This window comes from Lepidochelys olivacea (genome assembly GCF_965140295.1).
Source record: "Lepidochelys olivacea isolate rLepOli2 genome assembly, chromosome: 22".
NCBI classification, from domain to species: Eukaryota; Metazoa; Chordata; order Testudines; family Cheloniidae; genus Lepidochelys; species Lepidochelys olivacea.
This window is the reverse complement of record NC_140432.1, coordinates 13020602-13038268: the sequence shown is the minus strand read 5'-3', so window position 1 is coordinate 13038268 and position 17667 is coordinate 13020602. Positions and strand designations below refer to the sequence as shown.

Here is a 17667-nt window from a genome sequence, read left to right as displayed (position 1 = left end):
AGCTGTTCCTCTCTGTCTCTTGTGTTGGGGACAGTTGTCAGGTATGCAAGGCAGATATCCAGCAGCTGGGTAAATATTTCTTTGCAATTCAAGAAGCCCAAAATTAATAAATTTCAGACTCTTGGGGTGGATTTATTTTTGCTTCATACTGCAGCATTGGCACAAAAGAGGCTGAAAAATGAATACCTATAAAATCTTTGCATATTATTTTTTATTATTATTATTGTTACTATTTTATTAGTTATTATTTCAGCCAAACAAGAAGAGTTAGTATTACTGCATCTCCTAGTCCATATTGGATCAGAACCCAGTCCATTTTCTTCTGTGACACAGCAGCTACAGGCTCTGTGTTACTGCAACTTCTTTTACTATTCTGGTCTAGAAAGCTGGTTTTATTACAGCCTCTAGTCCCGTACTACACCTGAACTTTGACTTCTTAAATTGACTAGGTCCTGTTACCACACTGTTCAGCTTTGGGATCAGGCAATGTGGCTTTCGCTCCTCCCGGGAATAGCACAGTATCACAATCTAAGGCTTTTAACATCCTTCTTGGTGTCTGGTAGCATAAAGAAACGAGCCCCTAGGAAGGGACACTTACGATAAAGGCTCTTAGTGAAGTCTCACTCTCCAATGTGAGCTGCATTGATGTCTGCTAAACCCCTGACAATCATCTTCACTCATGACATAAGTTCTGGACCTGGGGGTGCTGCCACACCGCTTGGCTTGAAGTGGTTTCCATTATGGGTTTACGGTTTGGTTCAATGGCTCTCACGCACCTGCACTATAAAAAAAAAAAAAAAAAATTCTAGCACCCCTGACTCGCAGAAAAGCCTTTAATTTAACTTTTTTTCCTTTCAAAATTAGCAGTATATTTGCAGAATGTGGTAGTAGTTTTCATGAAGTTCTAAAGCTGAGTGACTAGCATGGGCTTCCAGTTTTATTCTCCCTTGATGGCATCTAGGTCAGATTTGCTTGCTTTATAAGTCAAAAGCTGATTTTAGTTTCTGCCAGTGTTCCAGACTCACCCTGGCTCTGGCGGCAAATGGGGAGGCAGGCGACCCCTACTGCCCCCTCTGCTTCTCCCCTTTGCACAGATGGGGACACAGAGAGGTAAAGTGACTTGCCCAAGGCCAAACAGCCTGTCAACGAGTGAGGTGGGAACAGAACCAAGAATCCTTGGCTTTGTCCCACTCAACAATGGAGTTCACCCCCCTCCTAGTGCCTTCTCCCCACCACAATGCCTCTCAGACACATAGGCTACTCTGAATCAAAAACACAGAGAGCAGGTTTATAAAGTCAGATGCCATTATACTTGGTTAATTTTCTGACTGTGAGCTGCAGTGATAAAGGGAGAATGAATATACTCCTAGTTAGGAGCTGGTTGCTGATTATGTGTTTGTGATGTTGCATTCAAGTTTAGATGGTTAAATACTTTGCAAGGGGTGGCTGTATTCTGTGTTTACTAGTCTCAGCTGCTCTTATCCTTGCAGAAGAGAGTGCATCGCCCCTTAAGCCACAGCTGGCATGAAAAACATGAGGAAGGAAATGCTTCTTTCCAGGATGACCTGAGGCACTTCTTCCAACTTGTCTCCTCTCACAGGATCAGAGATCCTTCTTACTAAGTGTCTGCTAAGCCAAACTCTTGTTGAAGTCAAATTCTTCGTAATTAATTCAATGGCAGATGAGCTGTGTAAGGACTGAATCAAAGCTTAGTAAGGACCTGAAGATTTGACTCACTCAGGAGAGAGCAAGCCAGCCATAAAGAGCTAATTAATAATCCAACAGAGTGTTTGGCTCAGAACTAGTGCCTGCTAGTTGTAGCTAACCCTTTCCTCAATATGTTTCACTCCAATTACTAGTCTCTCTGGTGCTGTTGATCCTGGCATAATTTGCTAGCTGAGAACACTATACTACTAGATCACAGGGAAATTGACAGCAAAGCAGACAGGTGCTTAGATATTATCTGAGTTTTGTCTGATGCTGGGAAACGTGAAGTCAGATCACCTTGGTCTGGGATTTTATAGGCTAAGCAGGGTCAGGGCAGGGCGGTCTCCAGGTACGGAAAGAAGCAGTGTCCTGGTGATTCAGTAGACAGTGCTGTCCCCTTTTGAGCCTGGACTGAACCAAAGTTTTGGTGTGGTGCTGGACTGGGCTGCTGGAGGTGCCGCCTTTCAGATGGGGTGCGAAGTGGAGGTGCTGACCAGGTATAGTCATTATTAAAGATCTCCATATCCCCCGTATAAAGTAGTGGTGGCAGTATCCCCAGTGACCTGTGTCTCATAAGGTGACCTCAGGATTGCTGCTGTTTATGTTTAATTCCAAGTAATTTTTATGTATTGTTTAACTGACTAGACTAATCTTAAATTGACCTAAATCCAGGGCTGGTAAATTGCCTTTACCTCTGTTGTTTGCCCTTGTAATCACGTCAAGCTCCAGGGCAGAGGCGTAGTGGTGTAATCTCTTCTTGGGGTGGGGAACAGTGGTTCACGCTCATTGGACTGACAAAAAGTCTCATTCATTTTTTTAGTTTTGTATAATGCATTATGCTGGTTATGCATTACAGGGGAAATCTCTAGAGGTTTGGAGTCTGGGCTGGATCCAGATAAGCACCCAGAGACTCAGCTTCTGGGGCAGGCTCTATGAACAGCTTGAATTTGCCAGCCTGGACTGCACATTGGGTGAGGCAGATCTTTCTCATGGATCTTATTTATTTTCTTTCAAGAGCAATAAAGAGCCCCCATTTGCAGGCTCTGAGTATCCTGCTCATTATTTACAATGACAAAACCAAATGTGCTGTTCACTTATCTACCAAGCAGCAGCTCTGAATACAAATACCACCACCCACTGCACCAACCAGTGCTTCAATATCCCCTAACTCTCAGGAAAGTCCAGAAGAAACAAACAGCCGATGCCAGCTCTTTCAGACCAGGGTCAGAGGGCATTCCAGAGCCCAGGGGCACTTACAGAGAACAACCTGCCAGTCACCCCTGCCTCTGTTATACTCAGGTGAATGTAGCATCAGCACCGCTTCTGCCAGGCCATGCCTCTTGAGTGTGTCAGCACCTCTTTATTGCATCTGGAGGGTGACGAGTTTGTGTGAAATTAAAGGTGGTGATGGTGGTGGGGAAGATTGTGATGTTTTTCAAACTGCATTAAAAGTTTGGTGTGACTTTTTGGGGGAAATCTTAATACAAGCAGCCCAGGTCCCCCCTCCTCACTGCACATGCCAAAAGAACAGGCCTTTAAAAGCATCTCCCAGCTGCTGTGTACCTGCTTGCACCTGTGTGGCGGAGGCAGCGTTCGCGCATGCTTCCAGTATGGCCTTAATTTTTCTGAGCCTGCCAGAGCACGTGTCTTAAGGGATCCTGCACTCAGCACTCTTGCTAACTATAGTAAAAAGCAAGTTCGTACCCCCTCTGGAATCAACTTCCCTGTGCAGCCTGCCAGGATCTGAGGATCAAGCACCCTTGTCCCTCCTCCCTAGCATACCACCTCTGACATCACACGCAGGTAGAGCTCTGCACACAGCACCATCTCATTCCTGCAGAACTAGGACAGAGAGAGAGAGGACCTGCACCCACCCTGATACACATGGGAAGCCGTTGGGAAGTGAGGATATCCCAGGCACCAGCAGAGGGACGCTGGACTACCGGGCAACTGTGGAAAGATACCAGAAAGGAATATGTGACTGGGTAGGGCTCATCTCTTGGCTCTGTCCAGCCATATCTTAATTACCAGCCTTCACTTAGCAACAAAGATGGTACCAAGGATATCACCAGTTGAGTTAACTTGTAAGTGATCTGACTCGACAGGACGAACAAACTCGGAGCTGTGATTCACACAGGGCTGAAGTCCTTGGATTCCTTCAGACAGGACGCTGACTTTGCCCTGGTGTTGGACTGCTGTGGCTGCTGCTGTTGGTATGCCACTCCATGGGATGTAGGCACCAGACTTGGCTGGTGTACCACAAGGCCAAACCATGGTTCAGAACCCGTGCCCTGAGAAGGTCTCCTGCAGCACAGCAGTGAAGCATGTCTGTCACTTGCATGTGTCTTCCCTGAGGAAAAAACTCGCCTTCCGCAGAGCCATGTAAGTTGACAGGTGTGGGTGAGGCTGAGCGTGGGTCCTGTGCTGGGGTGCAGTCTGTGGGTATTATGTTTGTGCATCCAGGTGTCTGGGAATGAGAGATGTGGCTGAATACACTGTGCAGGTGCATTCAGAGTTCTAGAAGGGGAAAGCTAGCAAAGCAAACTAGGAAGGAGTTTAATTTTGAGGTGCTGGACTGGGACCTAGGAGACCTGGCTTCAGTTCTCACCTCTGCCAAGATTTCCTGTTTAGGTCTCTTCATCTCTGTGTGCCTCTGTTTCCCATCTATCAAATGGGGAGGAGAATCCCTTCCCTACCTCACAGGCGTGTTGTAAGGATGGGTTCACCGATGTCTGCGAGTTACTCAGATAGCCACATGAGCACCTAGGAGCTGATTTGTGATGCCCAGATGATGTTAGCCCATAGATGCTGCTCCTTTTTAAAGGAGTGGCCCGAAGATTGACTAGGGCTGAGCAGGAGAAGCCCTGGAGGCCTGGGTGAGATGAGTACACAGTACTGTTGAGGTTTTTAAGCAAGTGCATCAAGATGGGGTTATGCACAAACCACACCAAACTGTTCACCCCTGTTGAACTGCAAGTTCAGGCTTACTCATGCACTCGCTTCTGTTTGAACTGCAGGCTTGTTCTTTATTGTGACCCTGAGGCGCCCCTGGGACTTACAGAAGAGAGCAGGCTTAAATGAAGTGTAAATGCCATGCCGCTGAACCAGCAGGAAATACAATCCTTAAGCTCATACACACAAGAACCATCGGTGCTGCTCCCCAAGCATCCAAAAGTCCATGGAGGGGGATGTGAGGAGAGAAACAGACGAGGGGAATGGAGAGGAATGGACAGAGGGGGTGGGGAAGAGAGATGAGAGAAATAGACAACAGCTAGAGGGTGATGGATAAGTGATTGAACCAAAATGGGGGGGCAGGGAAGGACAGTTCATCTCAGGACAGCTCAAGAAGTAAAACATTCTGTTCACAAATCGTATCGTGACTGCAGATTAATCACCTGCCCAGGCCGATGCAGTACCCATGTGCCACCAAACCTGGTGTAGCAGCCTCTGAGCCTCCTCTCTCTCACACCAGTGTAACTCCATTAAGGTCCAAGGAGCTGCTCTTGGTTTACACTGGTGGGAGCAAGTGGAAGGTCAGGCCTATTTCCTCCATCTGAGGCTCCCAATGGATCTTACACCAACCTTTGCCTGCTCCTACTTCCCCTTGCCCCCGAGAGGCATGGTGGTGGTAACACCCTGTGTCCCTGTCGCCGTTCTGCTGTGCATGGAGGTACAGACGGGACTGTCTCACACTGCCAGTCCCACAGCTTCAGGGAGTCTATTTCCCATTGCCCAGGCAGCCCGAGCGATTGTGGAATGCTGCCATCTGCACGCAGTGACCGGGGTGGATGTCTTGCTGCTGTGTTACTCTGAGTGAGGCAGCCTGGTGCACTGGGGTCTCCTGCGTTAATAAGGAGAAGGATATTCAAGAGTAAGAGAAAAGGAATGGAGGTGGTTTTGGCGGAGTGGGATAAATAAGAGGCAGCTGCTGCTGCCCAATGCCAGTGTAAAATTCGGGGCGAATCGGCTCCTAGCTCAGTGTGCTGGCAAGAGATGGGTCTGAGTTGAAATGGTCCCAGTAAAGCCCCAAGCTGGGTGCAGCTTCTATCAGTCGAGGTTTGTTGCAAACCTCAGAGTGACTTTGTCAGAAGTACTGCTAAGGTTCCTGGGCTTATTGAGCCTGCCCAGGGGTGTGTTTTAAGGGATCTGGGGCAAGAGAGGTGTGGGCATCTTGAGGAAGCCCCTGAGGGAGTGCCTAGATGGGGGCCACACATCTCCAACCCACTCAACTCAGGCATGCGGGACTTTGTGAGCCCACCTGGACCGACACTGAAGGAATCGTCTGTTTGCAGCGCTGCAACTTGCTGAGCTCTTGTCTTAGCATTCTGGACGGACAGCATGCAGAAGCCTGGTAACACACATGCACTCATCCTCTGTGGAGGAAAGGAGCACCCCAAATCCGTCTCTGGTGATTGACCCTTGGCAGACTGAGAACTGGCATTGCTGGGCTCTGGAGAGACCCTTTCTCCAGCTGGGTTGTGGGAGGTTATGGTTTTATCCTCTTGTGGGGCCTTTGAAGGTGAAAAGGAAATGAAGAGGTGGAAGTAGGGACGTCCCCAGGAATAATGGGTGAGCTTCAAACCTTTCGGAGGTTTGGATAAGCACCCCAAGCCTGGCCATTTCACTGACTATCCACCCCTCTTGGTTGGGAGTTTCACAGGAGCAGGCTTTTCGGTGAGAGTACTGCTTCCACGCAGGAGACAAAGACTTTGAGAACCAGCCTCTTCGTTGCTCCCTGACCAGTCCTGGCCTGAGCCAGCAAGTGCAGAAGCTGCCACACACATGCAAAATCATGAGAGGGGAAAAAAATAACCCAAACTTTTCAAACCTGGAAAAAATTGTGGGATGGCTTTTGGGTGAAGGTGCAGGGCAGCAATTCAGGTTTGAGATGCATTTGGGGAAAGGTGTTGGGGTTGGGTTCTGGATGGTAGTTTGGGCTTCAGATGAACCTGGCAAAGGTTATGAGTGGCCATTCGGTTTGGTTAATATTTTATGTGAACTGGTTCATCCCTCATTAACCAATGTCCAGTTCCCACCCCTCGCTGACCATGAGTTTATCTGTGTAGCTTCCTTTAATTTTCCTTTACATACCCTGCATGGCTCAGGATTTATTAGACTTGTATGTATGAGTTGTCTGTGCTGGGGTTGGGATGGTTGGTTGTGTGTGTGCTGGAGGTGGTGGGGTTTGGGGGTTAATGAGAGATGGGGCCAGACCTCTGGCTCTGAGCCCCACTCCTGCTCTGAACTTTGGAAAAATTTGGATTCGGATCCAGATCCAAAACCTGCTGACCCTTATGGCTACAGTGTCAAATAGCTGAGCTTTGGAGAAGTCCAAATGTGAAGGATGCAACTCCCCTCTGTTAGCAATGAAGGAGTATAGTCCTCAGTTGGTACCAGTGCCAGTTGCCCCCCTCATTGCACAGACAGCCCGTGGTATGACTTTTTGCTGGGACTTACAGGAGCGGGCTACAGCGATTTGATGAGAGCTACACTGCTTCGCTAGGACCGGCACATCTGCTGCTGTTGGCAGACCTGTCAGGGCGCAAAGATCACCTGCTTCCAATTCCTCCTACGCCAGCATTGTTCTCCCTCCAATGTCTCAGAGGTGGGCTGTTAATTATAGCGCATGCCACTGCCTGCTTGTGGACGGCATTGTTGGGTAAAGTAGGTTTGACAAGCGGCTGGGATAAGATAAATTCCTCCTTTCTCTGCCAAGCTTGGAACCTTTTGCACCTGGTGTCCCAGCTCCGGGAGCCCCCAGCTGCCCTTTGGAGATGTATCCAGTACAGGAGGAGAAAGATCTGTCCTCTCCATTACATGAGCTCCTAGAACACTCTGTTCTCAGCTGAATAGGGTCTGTTTTTTCATAGCCCTTTCATTAGATCAGCACAGATTCTGGAATTTGATGGCCCCCAGCAAGGTTATGCCATCCCCCCATCTCTGTCATCCTTCCTCTTCCCCTCCATGATATGCTGACCCATGATCTGAGAAAGGGGGTAGGGCAGGGGTGGGCAAACTTTCTGGCCCAAGGGCGACATCGGGGTTGCAAAACTATATGGAGGGCCAGCTAGGGAAGTCTGTGCCCCCTATCTGCCCCCTCCCACTTCCTGCCCCCTGAATGCCCCCCTCACAATCCCTGACCCATCCAACCCCCCGCTACTTGTCCCCTGACTGCCCCCTCCTGGGACTGCTGCCCCTAACTGCCCCCCCGGGACCCCACCCCCTATATACCCCCCCTGCTCCCTGTCCCCTGACTGCCCCGACCCTTATCCACACCCCCGACCCCTGACAGGCCCCCCAGGACTCCCACACCTATCCAAGGCCCTCTGTTTCCCGTCCCCTGACCGCCCCCACCCAAACCTCTGCCCCATCCAACCACCCCTGCCCCTGTCCTGACTGCCCCCCTCAGAACCTCCAACCCATCCAACCCTCCCCTGCTCCCTAACTGCCCCCGACCCATCCAACCGCCTCCTGTCCCCTGACTGCCCCCCAGCACTCCCCGCCCCCTTACCATGCCGGAGCCAGTCGCGCTGCCCACCTCTGGGGTAGGGTGTTTTCTCTCCAGCAAGGTTGGGAAGTATTTGGGGGACTGGATAAGCCTTCCCTTTCCCTCTTGTTGCCCTGTGGGGGTAAGATGCAGGTAGGAGACATGGCAGGATAGGTCTCTTTTGTAGAGCCTTTTCTTGTGCTCTGATATCCCCCAGTCTTGAGGAATTCCACAGTTGCCACTTATATGGGTGGATGGACCTGAATTTTAGAAAAGTCCCATGCTGTCCATGAAATTAAGAGGGACGGATAATTTTATGTCTGAGATCTGTAGTTGTGCAGAAAGAGTTCATGCTTCAGGATATCCAGCTGACTGCTCTGTTCAAAAATTCATTCTCGAGTCCTGTGGCAATCAGCAGAATGCATTATGGGTGCTTTTTCCTCTAACGCATCTGGCATGGGCCAGACGTTGGACTTCATAGGCTACTGTTCCAAGCTTGTGTTGTAAAATGAAGCATGCCTATTGTTAAATCCCTTGGGAACATAACAGTAATAATTAGTAACAACAATATTTAGCTCTTATTCAGAGCTTTTCATCTGAGAATCTCAAAAGGCAAGGGTAAGTCAGTATCATTATCCCTGTTTCATAGGTGGGGAAACCAAGGCACAGAAAAGGGGAAGTGCCTTGTCCAAGGTTAAACAGCAGGTCATTGGCAAAGCTGGGACAAGAACCCAGGTCTCCCAACTCCCAGCCTAGTTCCCTTTCCACTGGACCAGTGTCTCCCTGTGTGGTTAGATAAGCCTCCAGCTGTTCCTTGCATATCTCACTGCACAGGGAGAAAGTTTGACAGAAGTCATGTTGAGCTGCGTCACAGCCCCTGATAGACAGCAGTGTGTATGTGGGGGAAACGACAAGATGCTTTTAATGCTTCTTGTTTCCAGGTAGGAGAAGCTGGCTCTGATGGTCTCAGTCCTGTGTCTGCCTGTTTGCATGTGCAGAAGGGCAGTTGTGTAATTGAATTCCACCTGCTGACCATATTTAGAGACAGGTCTTTTTGATAATTATAGCTAGAAAAGTGACACTATCAAAATGATATTGTGGGGTTCTACATTCAGGGTCACATTTCCAGCCCAGCCTTAAGCAAGACACTCTTTTTTTTTCTCTCTTTTGTGGGGACAAATTGCCGGCATAAATAATTGCAGCTCGTTGGGTCACTTGATATCTAAGTTTCTGGTTGCACCTGTAATCAGGGGCAGTCCTAAGCTGCAGGCACAAATAGTTGCATTTTCAAACTTGGGCCCTTCATTTTTTTGCAGTTGCCAAAATATAGGGCCCATTATTATTATTGATGTGTATGTGTTAGTACCTAGGAGTCCTAGTCAAGGACCAGGACTGCATTGTGTTAGGCGCTTACCTTATACCTTAGTTCCTTCTGTGCCACTGACGCATCAGGCAGTCCACTTCGTTCACTGATTATGGTCACTCGTTAGTTGTGGTACTACTTCCCAGGTGATGCCAACACATTCAATAACGTTTGTCACTGTCTTCTGCCAGTTCTTCCTGGGTGTTCCTTGCTTTCTGTCTCCTCCTTCCTCCTAAAAGGTACCCAATTCAATGCTTGCGTAGCATGTCTCCCATCTTCCATACATTGTACATATCCCAACCACCTCAGCCGTTTTCCTTTGATATTTTCTAACATGTCCTGCCCACTCAGCTCCCTTCCTCTCGCATTTGCAGTTTTATCTTTCCATGAAATGTGTCATGTCTTCTTCAACCATCTGTGGTGGGCAGCCTCCAATCTCTCTTTGTTAGCTGTTGTCATTGGGCAAGTCCCTGCTGCATGCGGCAGCGTGCTCAGTACAGTTGCATGGTATAATCTGATCTTGAGTTTGGTGTGGAGGCCTCTGGTTGTCCAGAGGTGGTTCATCCTTCCAAAAGTGGTGTTTGTTTTCCTAATCTCATATGAATATCTTTATCACAGCCACCATCAAGTGTCATCACGCTGCTCAAGTAGCATAACTTTTCTGCCTGTTCGATTTCTTTTCCATCCATGTGCACCTTTGCATCTGTTGTCCAGTTTTCCACCTTTGTAATCTTGGTTTTCTCTGCATTTACTTTCAGTCCAGGTTTTGCTGCTTCCTGTTCTGCCTCTGACGGAAGGGCATAATAAGGCAATGTCATTGGCAAAGTCAAGGCTGTGGAACTCGTCTGCGCTAGCCCATTTTATGCTATCCACAATGTCTTTTGTTGCCTGCTTCCTCACCCAGCCTATTGCTAACACAAAGAGGATTAATAACAACGCTCACCCTGGTCTAATTGTAAAAACACGAAACACAAAGATGGTCCCATCCAAGAACCTGGCCCTTAACCTCTTTGTGAGTTCTGAAGCAAACACCCCCAGTTTTAAAAAGTCAAAAAGTTCCCACTCTAAGCTGCCAATGCTGCAAACTCCTCCTGGGAGGTGAAAATGAAGCTGGGCCATTTCTGCCTAGTCACCAGCAATAAAACTTCTGCAATCAGAACTTAGCCGACAAGGCTGGAGATGAGGCAGAGTAAAATTGCATAGCTATATTGATTCTCCGATGCTTCTGGGATAGCTAGGTAGGTACAAGCTCTGAAGGGCTAAAAGGATTAAAATGATCCGTGATGTCAGTTAAATCAGCAGATAGGACTGGCAGATGGCAGGAAGCAGATACTAAAGGCCCACTTGTGCATAGTCACTTTCTGGTTCTGTCCCCACCTCAAATTACAGCAACATTTGGACCCCAGTACAGAATTGGTTGATCAGAGCCTGCTTTGCTGTTCAAAGCCCTGGCTGATAGCTGAGTGCCTGCGAAGCTCATTCCCTGAGTGGGCTCTGCATGGCTCATCAGAATGTGTTCCCTCTGCCTGAGCCGAGGGTCACAGCTAGTGCTGCTGACAATATTGCTGCTCCAGCTTCCCCTGGGACTTCAGCACGTGGTGGGGCAGGAGGGAATAGGGAGGAGCTTCTGGGCATAGCTTTCTCCATCTGGCTGGAAGGTGCTGTTGTCCTTATGGATCCCTTCAGAGCCCCTTGCTTACAGCACACTCATCTCCCTTAGGGGTGAATCCAAGCTGACCTGTCCCAAGCAGGCTACCTGCCTTGGGATCCATAGGTGGGGTATTTGGGAGGCACATGGAACTATGTTAAGGGGATATGGGCCATTAAGGAGAATGGAAGTAGAGCAGGTAGCTCGGGAAGTGTAAAGTCCCCTCCACCCCACCCAAACCTGAGAGCAAACCCAAATTGCACTTTTTTGAGATAAAAGGAAGTTTGGCAAAATGCTGTATTTTCTCCCCCCAGCACCTGTACATGCATGCCCTGTGTGTTCATGGCAATCAGAACATGGCTCAAATGTGTGAGACCCTCATAAACAAAGGATCATTCTCCCTGTGTTTCCATTCTACTTGTGTAGAGGAAGAAGAGGAGAACACAAAGTTTTGGGGTGCTTTTCCAAACAAAACCTCCCGACATTTCAAATTCACCCGCCGCTAGTAGAAACCTCAGCGTTTTCAGACCACTGGCAGCTCTGTGCACAGCTTGTCCCCTTCTTATGTGTGCAGTGCCCCTGCAAAATCAGTGTTTCCCAATTTTATGGGCAACATACAAATGCTTGCCAGTGCCTCTTACATGCTCTGTGTGCTGTGTGTTACCAAAGCGTATAAATGTTTGCAAAGCTGGGCTTAGGCAAAGATACACCACATACAAGAGATAAAGATGCAGAGCACTGGGGAAATCTGTGTATCTATATCCTTTGTAATTGGTGTCCCTACCAGGGAATAACTAGGTATTCAGGATAAGTCTCTCACACAATATTGAAGGCGAAAGGGCAGTGACAAGTATTTATTTGTAGCTCAAAAGGAAAAGACCTTAGTCTTTGCAGAGCTCCAACACATTTGGAGCTGGGATTTTGTGCAGAAGAGCAGTGCAAAAATTTGGATGCTGATCCAAACTTCTGGGGGTGGAAATCTTGTAAGAGCAACCTTTCCTCATGAGACTGCTGCTACTTCCTGCATTCAGTCATGATGGAAGTTCCAGAGGAGAGGTATGACAGAGTGGGATATGTCTGTATCAAATTATGACCTCAATTTTGTATTGTAATCTTCATTTTGTATTATGTGCTGAACACATAGCTAACTTTACTGAATTGCATTCTAGATATCTCCCTTGCTCAGGAAAGGTGCTTGACACCTTGTTGAAGGATCATCACAGAGCAATCTGGAACTATCAGTTTTGATGGTCTCTTAGCTGCTGGCCCAACCCCATGGAACAATGGATTTCCTACACAGGGACATTGGCATGGCTGGTGGAGTGGCAACTTTGCACCCTGGACACATAGCAAAAGGAAAGAGACTGTAGTTAAGAGGGGCTGCTGCTCTGAAAAGGAGAGGGGTTGATCATTGCCACATATAAGCAGATCATGGAGGAGAGAGGGAGGGCAGGAGGGACTCTGGCCAGCCTGAATACTGACAGACCTTTTACTCTTAGATGGGGGAGATCAGGTATGGGGAGGGGCGTGTTATGACTTCTGTTTTTCTCCAGAGATCTGTAACTTTCCAGGATTTTTTAAGAGTAAGGGGTCTGTGGTTAAGAAACATGTTCCTTCCTTTCCTGCCACGTTTTCCCAACAGGGATTAAGCCAGAGTGCCCAGCTAGGAGGAGCTCTGAGGGAAAGTGTGTTAGCAACTAGGGGTCTTGAGAGGTCTGAGGCACTGGTTTTGGGGACTATGGCAGTTGGACTGCGGAGCTCTATGTTCCAAGGAAGGGCTTAGATGAAAGGTCTGAGCCAGGAAGTGTGTTTTTTTTGAGTCCCAGAGTTAGACACAGTGACTCGACTCTACCCAGACCCAGCAATAGGGTCCACTTCTAACAAGCTGATGTCTGTACAGTGCAGTACTGGGCCAGGTTGTGACAAGAGCCTGGAGGCACTTCATCTTCCAGGCCCAGCAGGAAGAGCAAAAAGAGGTTCAGAAACAAATGGAAAATAATAACTGAAAAATATTGTATGAACTTCCTCCAACCTGGAAAAAAATACACATCACCAAACAGGGCACAGAAGTATTCTCCCCCCCTTGGAGAACCCATGCCAGCTGTATTCTATTTCTTAAGCCAGCAGTTCTCAACTGCAGATCCACAGCCCCCTGCTATGGCTGAAGCCCAGAGCCCTAAGCCACCCCCACTGGGCCCTGGAGCTATTATAGCATACTGGGGGCGCAGGGGAGCTCAGGAAGGAAAAGGTTGAGCCTTAAGCCACTGAACCCTCCTCCCTATCTGGTTCTAAACTGCAGAAGACATGGGAAAAAATGAAGGTGATGGGCTTTGATACTACTTAGTGTCCCTGCCAAACCTGTCTTTGAGGGGGCCTCTTAGGACCCCGACTGGTAGAAGTATCCCATTGCAGGGTGTTTCAAGTTTCCAGTGAGATTTCATGTTTCTTTTTTAAGCCAAATTTGTTCACTGCTGTACCTTTAAATATAAAGCCTCCTCTTACTAGCTGCTCTCCTGAAGCGTCTACTCGTCCATTGTCAAAATCCGTGAAGAGCATGTTCTTTAACATCAATGACATTAACCCTTTCCCAGTGCCCGTGAGGGCAGCAAGGAGATCATAGTACAGAGGGACATTCCAAGAGCTTTTGACTTTTCCTAGGGAAAAATCCTGGCATCAGATTTCCTCTTTCCTTGGCACTGCTTCTTGTCACGTGAGGTCCTAACCTTCTAGTCTCGCTTTGGGGGTTACTGGAAGTGATTAGGCCAGCCCATGTGTCCATAGGGATGAGAGCCAGACATGTTCTGATTGGCTGCGTGGAGGGAAGGGGAGAGCAGTTCTTGTGAATGAGTCAGCAAGCAGAAGGCAAAGAGAAAGTGTGCAGGATGCACCTCGCTGACTCGAGTTTGCACTGAGCTGCCTCTCTTACTTGGGGGATTAGAATCCCAGGCAGGAGGAGGAAGGAGAAGAAAGAATCCCCTCTGATGCATCAGCAGTACTGGGTCAGTTTTCCCTCTGGCTCTCCCTCTACAAACCTAACTGGGGCTTTCCTCTGAGTGTCCTAGCATCCTTGCTTTCGGCCATGAAAAAGCCCATTGCTATCAGCACTGCCAAGGTTCAAGTTGGCCCTTCATTGCAGGCTCTGGACACAAGTGGAAAAAGCAGTTTAGATTCGACAGCTTCACTCTGGGGAAGAGGTTAGCTTGAAAGAAATACTAATGTTGGTTAATCTCAGTTATGAGAATTTGATTCTGATTATTATTAACCTCAGATCCTTTTGGTTCTGGTCCAAAATTCTTCTCTAATCTCTCCAGGTTTTGCATCTTACCTTGTGGTGGCAGCAGCAGCAAGTTCGGCAGAGACCCGAAGGCAGCTGTGCCTTGAAAATTGGTTCTCCCTCAAGAAGAAATCTGAGAACAGAGAAGAGAGATCAGTGGCTCTTTGCATATAGCACAAACCCTTTGTAAATTTCCCCATCATCGTCCTTTCATCTGCCTAATCATGTCTCTTTCCCTCTGGGGCCAAAACACCCATGCCTAAACAACAAAACAACCCAGAACCATCATAGTTGTGGAATTGCATCTGTCCATGGCGGGATCTGAGGCCACATCTCTGTGCTGCTTCCACCCCAAAAGTGCTGCGTTTGTGTAACCGCGCCAGGATTTCCATCTCCTTGTGGATTTGGCAGCATCTCTCCCTGATTGCTGGGAGACAGTTGCTGTGATTCTGTGAAGGTTTCTGGGGAGCATATTGGAGCACGGACAGACCTCCCTATCCCTGCAGGTGACTGTGCTTGTGTAAGTGCTCATTGTGAGCTGTGTATTCTTCCTCCTCCACCTCCTTCCTTTGCACTTGTTTCCTGGCCTGTTGCAGAGTATTTGTGAGTGTTCCAGTGATAAGATGGCAGCATGTGTCACACCATGCTCCATAACAAGGTCAGCCATTGTAATCAATACTAACCAATCTCCTTCCCTTTCTACCTGGCTGGCTCTTGCTAGACTCTTCTCCTGCTGCCTTTTGCACGTTGGCCCTAACCCCTCCCTGGACCTTGCTGCACTGTTCACACTCTCCCCCGCAACCCATAGTAGTTCGCATTGCAGCAGGCTCGTTACCCTCCTTCCTTTTCTTTTATTTACAATGTTGAAATGTGCTCCCCATGGGATGGATTGAGGGATTCGGCAGGGGGCTTGGATCCTCCAAAGTTTCAGGCATCCTCTCTCTGTCCTGGAGTGAACCTTCCTTCCAGGCCCCCTCCTCCTTCCTCATGGGCTTTATTCAAGGGCCCTTGAGTTCTTCGACTTCTGTCAAGGGAGGTAGGCGCGCCACCTCAACAGACAGTCATCAGCCATGTGCTGCATTGCCACCTGCTGCTTGTTGCTTCATGTGGGTGCCCTCAGAATCGGAGGCATTTATCCCAAAGGTCCTGCCTACCTGCACCCTTGGCTGGTGAACAGGACAGTGAAGTTCCTGAGAAGTGAAAATACTTTGAATGTTACATTCCCTGTTTGCTGCCTGCTATAACACATGGAGGATGCAGGGGGCAGCGTGTCTCTTACCTCATTGTTCCATCACTGTCCTCCTTATCCGGCTGGAAGATCTGTCCCGTGTTAGCCTGGGTATTCAGCATTGAGATGACCCAGGCTGGAGCTGCTGAGAAAAGTTTTTGTGATAATGAGCTAATGGACTTGTGCACCCATGGACAGCAGTCCCCCCCTCCCAAAACTGGGAAACTGGGTTCAGGACCAATCCAACCTGTGTCTTGAGATTTAACCCATCCATCCCCTGCTCTTCTCTCCCTTCAGGCTTTGAAGTGATGGGTCAGTGGGCTTTCTTTTGTTCCTTTGTTTTAATTCCTTTCCAGTCATTCACCTTGTGACTCTCCTTCAAACACATCCCTCCTGCCTCCAAATTATCCTGTCCCAAACCATACTCATTCTGCACCTCTTAACCTCTTCTCACCTCAAACTGTCTCTGCAGTGCCCATTATAGTCTCCCCATTTCCACTACCCTCAGACTCTTGCCTCTTTTTATACCTATAAAAATCACCACTCCTTTTTTCTTTACCCTCCCATTTTGATTCTAATTGTTTCTATGTCTCTGTAAAAATCAGCCATCCTTCTCAGTTTCAACTAAATATCCACCATGGTTCCCAGAATTGAACTAGCGCTCCAGAGAATATCTTTTGGCATTCCTTTAAAAAAGGCTTAGCTAGCAAATATCCCAAAAGTCTCCCTTAACTTGAGAGAGACAAGGTAGGTGAGGTAGTATCTTTTATTGAACCAACTTATGTTGATGGAAGTGACAAGCTTCAGAGTTTTTCCTCAGGTCTGGAGAAAGTAACCAGATATTACTTCATCTTCCTTGTCTCTCTCATATCCTTGCACCGACACGGCTACAACAACTCCCCTAATTTAAGTCTTTGTACATGTTCCAGGACTTTCTTTCCTGTAGCCCTTTCCGTTTATTTCTGTCTCTTTGTATTAACTCCTCTTACTCTCATAGGACACCTACTTCTGCAGCCCTAAAAAGACTTAAATTGATCTCTAATGCTTAGGGATAGGGATGAGAGCTAATCCCGAGGGAAGATTACCTCATATCTGCATACTGCAGGGTTTTTCTCTAGGGAATATCTGGTATTGACCTCTGTCAGGGGCAGGAGAATAGGCTAGGTGAACCTTGTATCTGATCCAGTCTGGCAATTCCTATGAAAGCTGCTTTGGTGCAATTTCCCTTAGTGCAGTATCAGAAACCTTTTCAAGCCCATAGATGGAATGCAGGCTCTGTATAAAGACTGGTTTAATCACTTTACTGTCTGTTTTATGCACTAAGGTGAAAGCTTTGAAAGGGGCTAGTGATTCTCAGGGTTTCAACGCTTGAGTGTCCAACCTGGCACACTTTAAAGGATTATCTGAGGCTGGGCACTGACCACTACCTGAAAATCACGCCCCTTTATAGCGTGTCAAGTTTGGGCATTCAAAATCACTAGACACTGGAAAATTCTGGCCTACCATAAAGTAGAGCTGATCTATTACATTAGTGACTGCTTTGTCTAGTCCCCAAGAGGAAATAAATCCTGAAACATCACATTCTTTACACCTAAAGGTGTGCAAAATATTTACAGTGAAAATTTAAATTGAGTGGCGGGGCTGGGGGCTCCATTTATTTACAAACTAAAAAAATTGACTTATTTCACTGAAAAATCCACTATGTTTCAAGAAGATTTCTCTTGAACCCGGGCTCCTTTTGCAATGTGAATGAACTCATTTCTGAAAGAAAACGCGCTCCTCCAGAGCAAAAGGTAGCTTCAAAATTCAAACCTTCCCAAATTTCTGATTAAAAACCAACAAAAAATTGAAAATTCTGTGAAACTGTGTGTGAAAATAGTCATCAGTCTGTTTCAAATCTGAGTGGTATAAATTTAAAAAAACATAAAAAGTCTCCAATTCCACCCTTTCTGCTTTCTCC

General features: G+C 47.7%; 1 protein-coding gene across 4 annotated transcripts in view; it reads left to right on the top strand.

Annotated features, from left to right (window-relative positions):
- GRAMD1B (GRAM domain containing 1B) overlaps positions 1 to 17667 on the top strand; it is a 226579-nt gene that overhangs the window by 98707 nt on the left and 110205 nt on the right. Inside the window, exon 3 of one of the 4 annotated variants that reach the window (XM_084611628.1) lies at positions 14517 to 14696. The exons of the other annotated variants lie outside the window; for them this stretch is intronic. Coding sequence (XP_084467754.1) covers positions 14517 to 14586 — 70 coding nt within the window. The 3' untranslated portion in view covers positions 14587 to 14696. Of the gene's footprint in view, positions 1 to 14516; positions 14697 to 17667 lie in introns of those variants that run through there. 4 annotated transcript variants of the gene reach the window in all.